The following is a 12,166-nucleotide window of genomic DNA, read 5'->3' as shown; positions in this document are numbered from 1 at the left end:
ATATTCTATATTTATATTCTGTTATAACTGTATTATTTAACACACTGTATTATTCTAATTTTAAAAAATGCTCAAAAGGCGTGCAAAATTACCCTATATCAGCATTTTTTAAAATTAGAATAATACATCTAAGACGGATGATTGATGAGACAAAGGCCACATCAGCACTTACAGGATAATTATGCACATCCTGCATAATTGTAAATTCTTTATTGGGTATACGATCAGCAACTCTTTACCTTAGAGGCTCGTGATCCTGTTTCTCCTCCCTGTTCTGCATTTTCTTCGGCTTGTTCGCTCGTGGGCAACCGGACAAGCTCCGGTGCGAAGAATAGTTCCCCGTAACGTGCCCTGACCCGTCACATCCGGGTGTCGGGCACCTAAAAATGTACAGATATAAACATTTGAAAAACGGAAAAAAACTCAAATTCAAAAAAAAAGTAATTTTTTTGTATTAAAACATGTTATAAATAATAATATTTCTCTTAATACCGATTCCAATAATCGATAAAGAGTTCACATTTATTTATAATAACGATACCTTAATATTGGAGACATTGACTTATCGTGTTGATTGCTCGGATATCTGTACCACTGACCAGTTGGCTTTTCGGTGTAGTTCAGATTCGGTCTGAAAAAGATAAAGAACATACTGTGATTCTTCGGCAATTATGATGATGATAGTACATTACATCATTCGGATGTACGAAAACTATTTTTTAAGTGAGGACCATTTAGCAATACGAGCACATTCATGACTCAAAGCATGTGTAGTATTTACCGGCATCAATTAGGCCCAATATAATGCGATTTAAAACCACATATGTTTGTTTCCTGTCATGCGATGTGTAAGATGATTCGCCCACTGCCTGTGAAATTGAGCAGTTATTCGCTTCTTGACCCCCCTCCCAAAACGGGACACCGGGAGATATCAATCACCGAATTGCGTGAATTTCTATAGTTCGAACATCACGAGTCAAATGGATGGGATTGCTGATAACGTCTGGATACAGGCGTTTAAATCACGAACAAGGTCATTGGCTATTTAAAATTGGCGGTATAAGCGTATTTTATCATGCAAATCCATCATGCCATCCATAAACTGTCTTATCCGTCTACGATTCTCGTGAAATGAATCACTACCAATTCACAACACACTAACTCCGGCCACATCGCTATACCGCAATTTTTCTATCGTTAACGAGTTGAGTTGGGAATGGCGGTACCATCTATTGGTGGATGCCTCAAGCCCGTTAGGGAATATATCTTGTTACCTATATTCCTTCCCCGGTTGGAACTTGGGACCTGACGGCAACCTTCACGGTGCTAGGCGAGCATCTTACCACTACTCCATTTGCTCGAAAGCGGCACTCGATGAGGTTCACCTCAGTTTTTGCTGTCAGGAAGAGAATAACAGACTTTATTTCACAGGTGGTAGGACATTCAATCTTCTCTTACACATTTGTATCCCACAACAAGAAACGCACACACTGTGGACGTGATTCAAAACGGCGTCTGGTTATGTGCATAATATTCCGGGGAACATTACACATACAACTTCATTATGAGCGTGCGTTTGAAATAATATTCCCAAACGGTCTTTACTTCAGTGTAGCAGCTCTCAAATATTTAGACCGCGATGAAAGATTGGTATTAGAATTTTCTTCGAATTTCTTAACAGTCAGTGGCATCTGTAGCGATATATATATATATTGCTAAAATTTAATTATATATATATTACTTTAAGATATTTTACGTACTTCAATTCCTGGTGCTGAGCCTGGATTTGCGATCTGTCGGCGTGAGGGCAACCGGACAGGCTGCAAAAAAAAGCAAAGGAAAATAATTAAAAAGTTAATTAATTTTGCAGCAAAAATTTAAAGATTGGGGGTAAGGACAAGTTTTTCTTTTTTTTTTTTGTTTCAGAAAATTAGACGAAAAAAAAAAATTAATAGAAATTTTTCAACTTGCTGATAATGGGTTATTATTCAATATCGAAATCACCCATTACAAAATGCAAGAAGGAAATTATCAAAAAAGCGTTATTTTTTTTAAAATTTAGAAATAAATCTTTTAATTTTTAATTAATTTTTTTTTTGTTTAGGAAAAATATTCACGCACCACAAATTCGACATATCACAGGCAGACACCAAAGTACCACTATATTAAGAATTTCTAATTAAATATAAATAATTTGTTAATGATAGATGCATAACGTTTTATGATAAATCTAAACAATATATATACACACACACACAAAAATGTTATAAAATATGAAGAATTTTCAGAAGAAAAATCGTTAAACTAGATAAAATATTACAATGAATTTTACAATGGAAAAAAAAAAGTTAAAAGTATGTGGTAAGTCTATAGCGAATGCGATAAGACAACGCTTCTTTTCGTTGAGTTAGGCTAAGTTCGTCCCGGTTAGAGAGAGTGAATCGCTACGAGTTCACTTGAATGTAGCCTTGTATAGGATGATCCTATAAAAAAAGGGTTCTTAACTTTTTTTTCCCAGCCGGGACCCAAAATCAACAAGATCAGCTTCGCGACTCATGGGACTGTTTATTTTTCAAAGTTAGTGAAACTAGTGACGCAACAAATGCATCTAGGGAAGGATTGTATGTGGATTTGCACGACTTGTCTATATATAGGAAGCCCTGCGACTCAAGTTTGGGTCGACGCAATGTATCGACAAAATTCTTACTGCAACCCTATTTAAATGTGCCCATTACGCATTGTATACCGAATGAGATCTGGAAGTTGGGAAGTTATTATAATAATCATTTTATACCATGTGAAGAAGGGGGATTGTTTGAATATATTTGATTTTAACGTGAAAAGCCTCAGATGATATGAATAGTTTCGGCGAGATGTGGCACTCGTATATGTAAGATTATTGGTTTATATACTCTCCTGAGGATGATTTCAGATGTGCAGTCACTGTGGATGCTGACTGCTAATAATAATAACGATGTTGTAGAATTTCCTCATATGAGAATTCTGGGCAAGATAGTTTTCGAATAACATTTGGTTTAAACAGAGAGGCTCCAACTGACTCTTCCAAATCGTCTCATTTCCCACTTTAACACACAAACCGAATCCTGACCACTAGTTGAAGCGCTCTGTCGCTTAGAAAAGCGATATAATCCGTCGATGGTTCGTGCCACTGAGATTTAACAGCTCCTGGACTATTTCTTGTTGAAGTCCTTGGAGAAGAGAATCTATCATTTGCAGATATTTGAGGAACTGAAGATTCTCATCGGTTGTGAAATAAGCTAATAAGCTGTATTCTTTAGAAACTGTTATACAATCCTTTCCACATCGAGCTCTAATCAAAATGGACGGAAAAAGCTTAGAGCACTGTTTGCTAAGTTTTTTTTCCATGTGGGTCCCTTCTTGCCTCTTATATTTTTATTGTTAACCTCCTGCGTTAACCAATGCCCTCTTCCCCCAAATATCCAACATTGAGAAATTGTCTACTAGTTAAGTTGATTTCTTGTTCGTTTGGCATGCAACAAGCAATTTTCGTAAATAAAGTGGACAGCATGGTTTATATAAATAAGGGGATAAATTTGGACTGCATATATACCAGTCTCTCTCTCTCTCTCTCTATGAGGTTTCTACTAGTATTTCAACTATATCATAGAGGTAGTCATACCTATTTCGTTCATATTCCGTAAACATATTTCTCTTTCATATTTCACTTGAAGGTATCACATCTATGTTTTTCCACAATTCTCTGTCGCGCCCTAAATTACCTGCCATGCCAATTTTTTTATTTGATTCTAACCCGTGGCCCCTTTAGGTCGCACAAGGAGGGGAGGTGGGAGGGAAGGGCATGTAACCCCGCTAAGAATGGTTGCTCAAACTGAATATCGGGGCAGTAGAAGACGGCGTTTCCTATCAACTAAAATATTTAAGTACTGTTTAAAAGTATGGAACTTTTACTGACATATTCAGCACATTTCATGATGCTGAATTTATTTTTTAAGTGTTCTATAAAAAAGAATCCCAAGTTACCTTCTATGCGTGGCGTAGTTTCCTGAAATGTGGCCCATTCCGTCGCATCCAGGAGTCGGGCAGTGTATGAGCTCCCGGCCTTCTCGGCCTCGGCTTTTCGTAGGTCGTGGATTCGGAGGTGGAGGGGGAGGCGGTGGATGCAAAGATCTATATTCAATGGGCAAGAGAGTATCGAATGAACATACAAGCACTGACTCATGTACTTTACAAAGCTCTCATTTTTGTCTAGAAACCGAATCGGTAGTAGTTTTGCGTGTGGCCACTTACAGGTTCAGAGGCCACTTACCTTTCGTTGACGTAGTCGGCAGTGTTGTGCATCGGATGCATGTGAGGATGATGATGTTGAGGTCTGTCTGCTGGATGAGGAGCGAGCGGACTCCGAGGAGGATAAGAAGGATGTTGTGGAGGTGGTGGTGCACCATAATGTGGAGATGGCATTGCCGGGGGCTGAGGAACGGGAGGTGACATTGCTTCCAGAGGCGACTGTCCAGGAGGTGACCGAGGCGAAGGTGCGGCCGTCATCGGAGCCGTAGGATGCAGCATTGCCAATGGACCGTGAAGATCCGGTCGACCCGTGGAGAAATCAACGGGCTCTGTTTGTTCCGAATCTTTCTGAGTACGCCCCGTTCCAGTTCCACGAGGTGATGGGGAACATGAAGGATCTTGTGGAATTTCGCCACCTGGTCCGAGACTACTGGGGTTTGAAAGTAAAAGAGTTGAAAACTGTTATCGCAAGATGAAATAGCTTCTACTAAAAATTACAGAAATTTTAAGGTAAACGCATTTTCATATACGATGTTAAGAAACTATTTTCTATGGTATTTCTAGGGTTAAAAGAATATTGCCATGATTCAAATACAGTGTTAGCGAGAACTAAGTTCCACACTTCAGAGAGCTCCAAATGAAGCAAAATTTACACTGCAGATAATTCAAATGGTGTTCTCGTCATTTACTAATGAAGAAAAATAGTGAAAAAATATAAAATATGTGGCGCTGGGCACATATATAAATACTGAATATGCTTAAATACGGTACCATGCTCTGGATATTTTGGAAGACTCACTATATAGCTGTGGAAAATATGGATTTGCAATTAGAGTACATTGTTCAAGATGAAGAGGGACATGGTGCTACACATTAAATATTTGTAAGTATAAGCATATTCAATATTTGTGTGTATGCTCCAGCGCCACCTCAAATAGCAAGCGCATCATTTGAGTTATTTGTAGTACAAATTTTGTCTCATTTGGATCAGTAGAACTCACTAAAGAGCTCTCTTAAGTGGGGAACTTATTTGTCGCTCACAATGTACATTGACTTGTATGTGGTCTTACTCACCCTCCAAGCATATCCATGCCATTTGGTGACTCGGCTTTAATCTTCGGTAACATTCCTCTACTGTAAAACCGCTGACTGTCATCGTACGGGGCCTGATACGAGTCTGGAGTGTCGGGTCTGCCGTACTTATTGTCCATTCCCTGACCCATCGGCCGTCCCGGTGGAATGTATCCCGTCGAATAACGACCATAGTCTTGGATCTGCACCACACCCGGAAATGACATATTTCTCATGACACAGTCGGGTGAAGAAGGTCCAGAGGACACTGGAAACAAATTTAAATATGCTTAAAATACACAAGAGAAAGACACACACAGGGTGTCCCACAAATTCGCTCTAATAGTTTAGAAAATTCATAAAAAATTAAACGAATATTAATATAGTTGTATACGGTTTGCGAAAAAGTTATTGTTACGAAAAGGGATTTTATTTGGTAGATAAAAAAAAAATAGTTAACTTTTTGGCGATGAGGATGCTGCACAAGAGCAAATCCCTGAAAATATATGCAAATCAGAGTTATATAAAATACAGGGAGTATGATTAACATTTCATTTCTGAATTTTCTTGCTATTGGTGCAAACATGAAGTTTTTCATTCTGATGTGGAACATTGGTGGGTAAAGCACTATTGGTGAAGTTGTTTTACCTCAGCCGCAAATCACAGGCTTTTAGCTTCACGAACGTTTTGGCCATGAAGAGATGGAAGAAAGGTGCACAGGCACAACCAACAATGATTTGCTTTCGTGCAGCACCTCTTCATCAATGAAAATTTTAATTAATTTCTTTTCTGTACCATTCCCTTCGTGAGAGTAACTTTTTTTGCGAACCACATTCAAATACACAAATTTCTTCAACTTTTTTTTGCGAATTTTCGAAGTATTTGCGAATTTATGGCACACCCTGTATATGCAATATATTATTGAAGAATTTGAATGTTGAATATTTTTAGTACTCACTCTGTCCAAAAGGTGGCGGTGGTGGAGGTGATGACTTTGGAGTGCCTCGGTTTTCCTTTTGAACCATTTTTTCCATAGCAGCAATTGGGCAGCCGGACAAACTGCAAATCCAAGAACATCGTGACGTAGAATCTTTCCCGATTATTCATGACTAACAATTTTATTTTATTTCGATTAAGTAATTATCATTTGCATTTATATATTTATTTCTCCTCATAAAATGCCAATTATATTAACTAAATTAGTTAGGAGATTCCTTCACATATGAGAAGAAAAATCTATGCAATCAGATTTTCTATCAAATCAAGTATTTCGTTTTTGACATTACGAGTTAATGACGGGCTATTACGCTATATATCACTGACTATTATAAACATTATAAAATGAGTATGTTTGCTTTAACAACAGGACAAGAGCTGTTATATAGGCAGGTTTTGTTTCACAGCACCAACCTTCTGTGTGAAGTCCGGTTGCTGTTGACGTGTCCTCTGCCGTTGCATCCATTTGTCGGACACCTATTGGGGGCAGAACAAGTCCTCAGCAACGGTGCCTTTTCTCTGCAACGGGCATTAAACTCGGTTTTTTTCCTTACTTCGGGAGCAAAAGCTTCACCTACCTGTCTTCTTCCATTTTTAAATACTACTTTCATGGAAATATAAAATTCATTTTGCTCTGCATGTTTTATACCGAATTGATTACAATCTGGTCTGGTAATAATTTAATTTTTAGAATTAAATTTATGAGCCATAATTCAAATTTGAGTCATGAAAGAATATTACAAATTGTAAAGTAATAGTATATAGCGAAATATACTTTGAAAAGAATATAAAAATCCTAAATTACACATAAATATTCTCAAGACAGGTAGGTTAAGCCTCCCCCCAAAGAAGAAATAATTTAATACAAAAATACAGAAATGGATTTAAAAGGAAAAGAAAAAGTCGAGTATATAATTATCTTATGAATTTGAAACAATTGAATGAATCAATAAAATATTATCAGTAGTTTTCTTTAAATATCATTTATCTCATGAGTAAAATACCAACACTATCTATATGACTTGAAAAGTATTTATCAACTTTTTCATTAAATATTATTTCAAAACTGGTAATATCTCATAAATTAACTAATAAAATTTCACAACTTGTATTTATTGAATGTGTAATGTTGGCTTCTTTGCAAAAACAATGTTTATGCAGTGAAAGCCGTTTACAGTTGGACAACTTTTCTTCAATATTCAGTGTCACTGTACGCAAATAATTATTTAATCGAAAATAGAGAAATGTCAATCGCAATCAGCTATCTCATTTCAGCTGTGTAATTATAATGAATAGGTACAGTTTTTCTGAAAGAATAATTACCTTGGAAGCTATGGGGTGCATGATTTCTAGATCGAACAGATGACTGTTTATTATGCAGAAAATGACCGTGGTGCGACAAAAATGATCAAATGATTATTTATTATTATTATTATAGTTGTCGATGATAACGACATTTTTTAAAAGGATTTTAAATATATGTTTTCTGTTATTTAATAAATTTTCGTATGCACCCGTCCTTCGTGAACGCTTCGATATTTCTCAGAGATGTAAAGCGGGATATGTCCGATCCTTCAATATTCAATGTGAAGAATAATTAAGAAATCCTGTAATAAAGCCAAGGATATTTTTTTGATAGTCAACGTTACAGAAGATATCTCAGGGTGAATTGCCTACAAATACAATTATTAGATGATCTAGTTTTCTTCGAAAAGGGAATACACCCTATTTTCTGTCGATATATTTCTATGAGTATATTTTTTAATCTTTTAATGTACTCGTTATATTTTAATTTCAAAATAACTATTTAAAAGTAATTTGCAAGGAAAGTCCAGGAACATTAATGAACATTATCCCATTTTTGTGCTAAAGCTCTTCGAACTACGTTTCATATATTTGGAATCAATATCCAACAGTCAGTGAATTTAGATAGTAACAAATATTTTTTTTGGGAAGAAAACAGGAAATCCCACTGTGTGACAGTTAAATTTCACCATGAGGCAAGTCACCAACTTTTTAGCTCTCAAATATTTCTCACGTTTTTCTAGCAACGAAGCATAATACATTATAGTGCTCTCATTACGAGAAAACGCATTGCATACATGATATATTGTATTAGCAATTTTTAAGGCAGTCTGGCAAATGCATATACAAAAAACAATGTTCAACATTCGCGCGTAGTTACATTACACATCAAAATCACGTAATAAATTGAACATTATCGAGAGATATAAACAATTATGTAAACTATCATAATTACGACTCAATGGTATACGATCAATGGTGACTCACAAAAAAAAAAAAAACAAAAAAAAAACTACGATTATTTCTATTGACATTTCCAATTGTTCCAATTCAGTTAAAAGCATCAGATTTAATATCCATCACAGATTTGAGTGAATTAAAATAAAAATCCCATAATAATTTCAGATTATTAAACCACGCATAACAGTGAAACCTAGATGTAGCGATACTCTGCGGACCAAGAAAAAATATCGTTGCAGAGGGATTATCGTTATATCGAGAGGCAACAGTTCAACATTAGAGTATAGAAATTTCCAAAGAAGACTTGAAAAAGAAAAAAAAAAACGTCGTTTAGGGATTTGCCATTACATCGAGTATCGTTGTAGCGAGGTTTCACTGTATGTCAAATATATCATGAGCAATTATAGTATTTCCAGAAAATGTAACAGGACCTTTTAACTAACAAAAATCAACAGAAAAAATAATATATACTAAAAAGAGAAAACTCATTACCAAAAATAAAACAAAAAAATCTTGAAGTTTCATTTAAACTTTTTGAATTTCGATTTTCCCCCTTTCAATTTCTGAATAGAGTTTGGAAATCTGAACTCCTTTTTTATCCCTTGCTCCTTAAAAGAATATCTTTCAAAAATATAAGCAAAAGGAGTGAAATAATAAATGAAAAAAATGACTGTGGAGGGGGGGGGGAGGGTTGGTGAATTTTTCAGAAAGAGAAAAGTTGACAGAAAAGTTTCAACTTACTTCAGTATTGTCTCGTGTAAAGCTAAAACTGAAGAATGCAAGAGAAAAAGAAAAGAAAAAACAGAGAAAAGATCAAAATTTTTTCGGAAAAGATGAAGTCTTTTTTTTCTTTAAAGAAAAATTATTAAAAAAATAAAATCAAAGCGAAAGAAGAAAAGAAGCAAAAAAACTGGATTAAAAAATTATCAGTTGTTTATTTTGATGAATTTGATTAAAAGTCATGTATATATTAATTTAAGACTTATGGCTATAATAGTACTTGATCGAGTTATAATCAAGTAGTTAATAGTTGATGGCATTTATAATGATAATAGGGAATTTTTATAGTGCAATATTGTTAAGGGTTTCATTCATTGATTTCATGATGGCTGCTGATTCTCAAGATGTTTGTTTGAAAGTCTGAATCTTCCGGGGTGTTAACTTTTTTTAGATTATAATCTCTTCTAACGTTCAATTACGTTCATTAACGTTGATGGTTATCAAGACCGGATCTTCTGGATTGATTGTAGAACCTATTTAGGAATGTTGGTTGACCATAGTTGGAAGTTGATTCGATATTGGCACAAAAGAATCTTTGATAACTTTCTCGCTGCAAAATCACTTCATGCATAAGAGGAATAATTATACAGGGTGGATACTATCGACCGCCCAATAATTACACACGTGAGTCTTTGTGAAAAACTAATATGAAAAGTGTTTTCAGTTTTTTGATTTGATCAATAATTATAACGCATTAAAAATTGATGACGACATTTTCGACTCCTGCCAAATTCACCAAACATGCACAAACGTATAAATTGGCATTTTTAACCACCGATACAAATGCCATAGCCCTGAGAGTAATCAAGGAAGCTAAAGTTTGCAAACCAGTTTTTTTTCCTTGCCCTTTCCCTCAAAAAATTTAACTTGACTCTGAAAGAAAATTACTACATTTTGGCAGAAAAGTGTTGATTTTGAGAAAAACAAATTTTTCGAAAAAAGATTTCGTTAGGCTGACGCTTTACAAATCTGGTGATAAATTTACCAATATAGTGGGACGAAGGTAACACGTAATAACAAGGTTAACATCACTTTACACGAACAGGGCAAAATGCATTAATAGTGAAAGAAAATAACTGGACTTGGTTCGCTCGGTATTGAATATTTCAGTTGAGTTTCAATAGCTGGGAAACGGAAAACACTTTCTGTATTAGTTTTGCACAAGAAATCGCGTGTGTAATTTATTGGACGGTCGATAGTATCCACCGCATATGGATCGGGACCTACAGTTTAAAAATCTAATTTTTATATTTAAATTTAGAATAGTCAAAAGGAAACGATAGCCAATCAGATGATAAATGTCAATGCTTCACGGCCATACATATTATCAATGGTTAGAAAATCAGTTCCAGTGTGATTAAACTGTTTTTTCTTTACGTGAAATCAATCACAATTTGTAATGGTTAGTTTTGTCGGATAACAATCTGTCAATGCCTCAATCAAAGTCAAGGAGAAAGGAGTTTTGTTCATTCTACGCATAAAATTCATGTATAACTTCCGTTTTAATTATTCCGTCTAATCCTAAAAAGAATCTTTACATACCAAAAATAGGTATTTTCATAAATTACCGAATTAGTGTATAATCCTGATAATTTTTCAATTGATCGAATAGCTAACAATGGTATGTTTCTATTGTAGTGTTATAATAAAAAATAAATGAATAGAAATACACAGGCTATAAAAATCTTTGAGAACTTACTTTCTGGTGTTATTCTATCCTTCCTCGGACATCCTGATAATCTGAAATGCATCATAATCAATGAATATCTTTATATATAAAGTATCATACTTAAACCACAAAAATATTCAAAATAAAAATTCGATGAAATCTTCTAATAAATAAATTTTTATGTGAAAAGAAATGCCGAAATTCATTGAACTGATGTTTCAGATAGAATACAATAAAAAATTATGCATCTGGAACGACAAAAATAATTTTTTTGCTCGCGCATATCTCAAGATACGCTCTCGATGAGAGTGTAAGTGAGATCAGTGACCAAAGCGCACTATTATTCTTTTACAATTACACCCATTATTGCAAATAATATTATAACAAATTTTTGTAGCGTCTAATTCATATATTGTTTAGTTCTTTACTAATTTTGAAGCCTATTATTTTTTTAGCAATTCTAAAACTATATGGAGACAGAGAAGGGATGTCTGCGGAAAATTTCTTCCATATGAATTCCAGATATGACAGAATCTACATCTATCAACATCTATCACTTACAACAATCACTGTTATTCCAGTTGATTCGGAAAACTCATCTATGCTAGATTCTTAAATATTCCATGTAGAATGGGATGACCACTTCACTATTTAATAGCCATAATACGGTTCATATTTAAAGTTTTTCTTTTATTTAGTAAACAAATTTTCTATTTTTTAAATTTCGCAGTGATCTTGGAAACAAATAAAGAAAAGAACATCTTTATACTATTAAAAATTGTTCTTTTTTCGATACAAAGAAAGATCAATATAGCTCCATTCTCCTCTCGTCGATTTGTAGACAAAATGTGTCTTACGAAACCTTAGAAACATGCTATTCACTTCTACACATCATTAGCATATTCCAATGGCTTTAGATTTCAATGGATGCTCTCTAACAAAAACTCATGCTAGACATGAAGAAATCGTTTCAGCGAATACGAAAACTTTCTAATGATAATGGTTTAGAAATGAAAGTAGAAACTAAAATTCTGTGAGAATTAGATTTATCACGGAAAGGAGTGACACCTAATTTAATCTCACAAATATTTTCTACGT

General features: G+C 34.7%; 1 protein-coding gene across 6 annotated transcripts in view; it reads right to left on the bottom strand.

The window, feature by feature from the left end:
- Nucleotides 1–12,166, bottom strand: part of LOC149087341 (uncharacterized) — a 171,088-nt gene that overhangs the window by 10,295 nt on the left and 148,627 nt on the right. For 4 of the 6 annotated variants that reach the window (XM_089231397.1, XM_089231400.1, XM_089231401.1 and 1 more), the window contains exons 10-18: nucleotides 11,099–11,139; nucleotides 9,361–9,388; nucleotides 6,317–6,417; nucleotides 5,362–5,626; nucleotides 4,310–4,717; nucleotides 4,024–4,170; nucleotides 1,761–1,820; nucleotides 542–631; nucleotides 240–380 (exon numbers count right to left, since the gene is read on the bottom strand). In XM_089231397.1, coding sequence (XP_089087523.1) covers nucleotides 240–380; nucleotides 542–631; nucleotides 1,761–1,820; nucleotides 4,024–4,170; nucleotides 4,310–4,717; nucleotides 5,362–5,626; nucleotides 6,317–6,417; nucleotides 9,361–9,388; nucleotides 11,099–11,139 — 1,281 coding nt within the window. The remainder of the gene's footprint in view (nucleotides 1–239; nucleotides 381–541; nucleotides 632–1,760; nucleotides 1,821–4,023; nucleotides 4,171–4,309; nucleotides 4,718–5,361; nucleotides 5,627–6,316; nucleotides 6,418–9,360; nucleotides 9,389–11,098; nucleotides 11,140–12,166) is intronic. The other 2 variants (XM_089231398.1, XM_089231399.1) reach the window with 2 other exon arrangements.

Source organism: Pholcus phalangioides, unplaced genomic scaffold, assembly GCF_987345545.1.
Source record: "Pholcus phalangioides strain wild (caught in Gottingen) unplaced genomic scaffold, Ppha-v1.0 ptg000004l_1, whole genome shotgun sequence".
In the NCBI taxonomy this organism is placed as follows: domain Eukaryota; kingdom Metazoa; phylum Arthropoda; class Arachnida; order Araneae; family Pholcidae; genus Pholcus; species Pholcus phalangioides.
The sequence above is the reverse complement of the archived record's forward strand: the minus strand, read 5'-3'. Positions and strand labels throughout refer to the sequence as shown.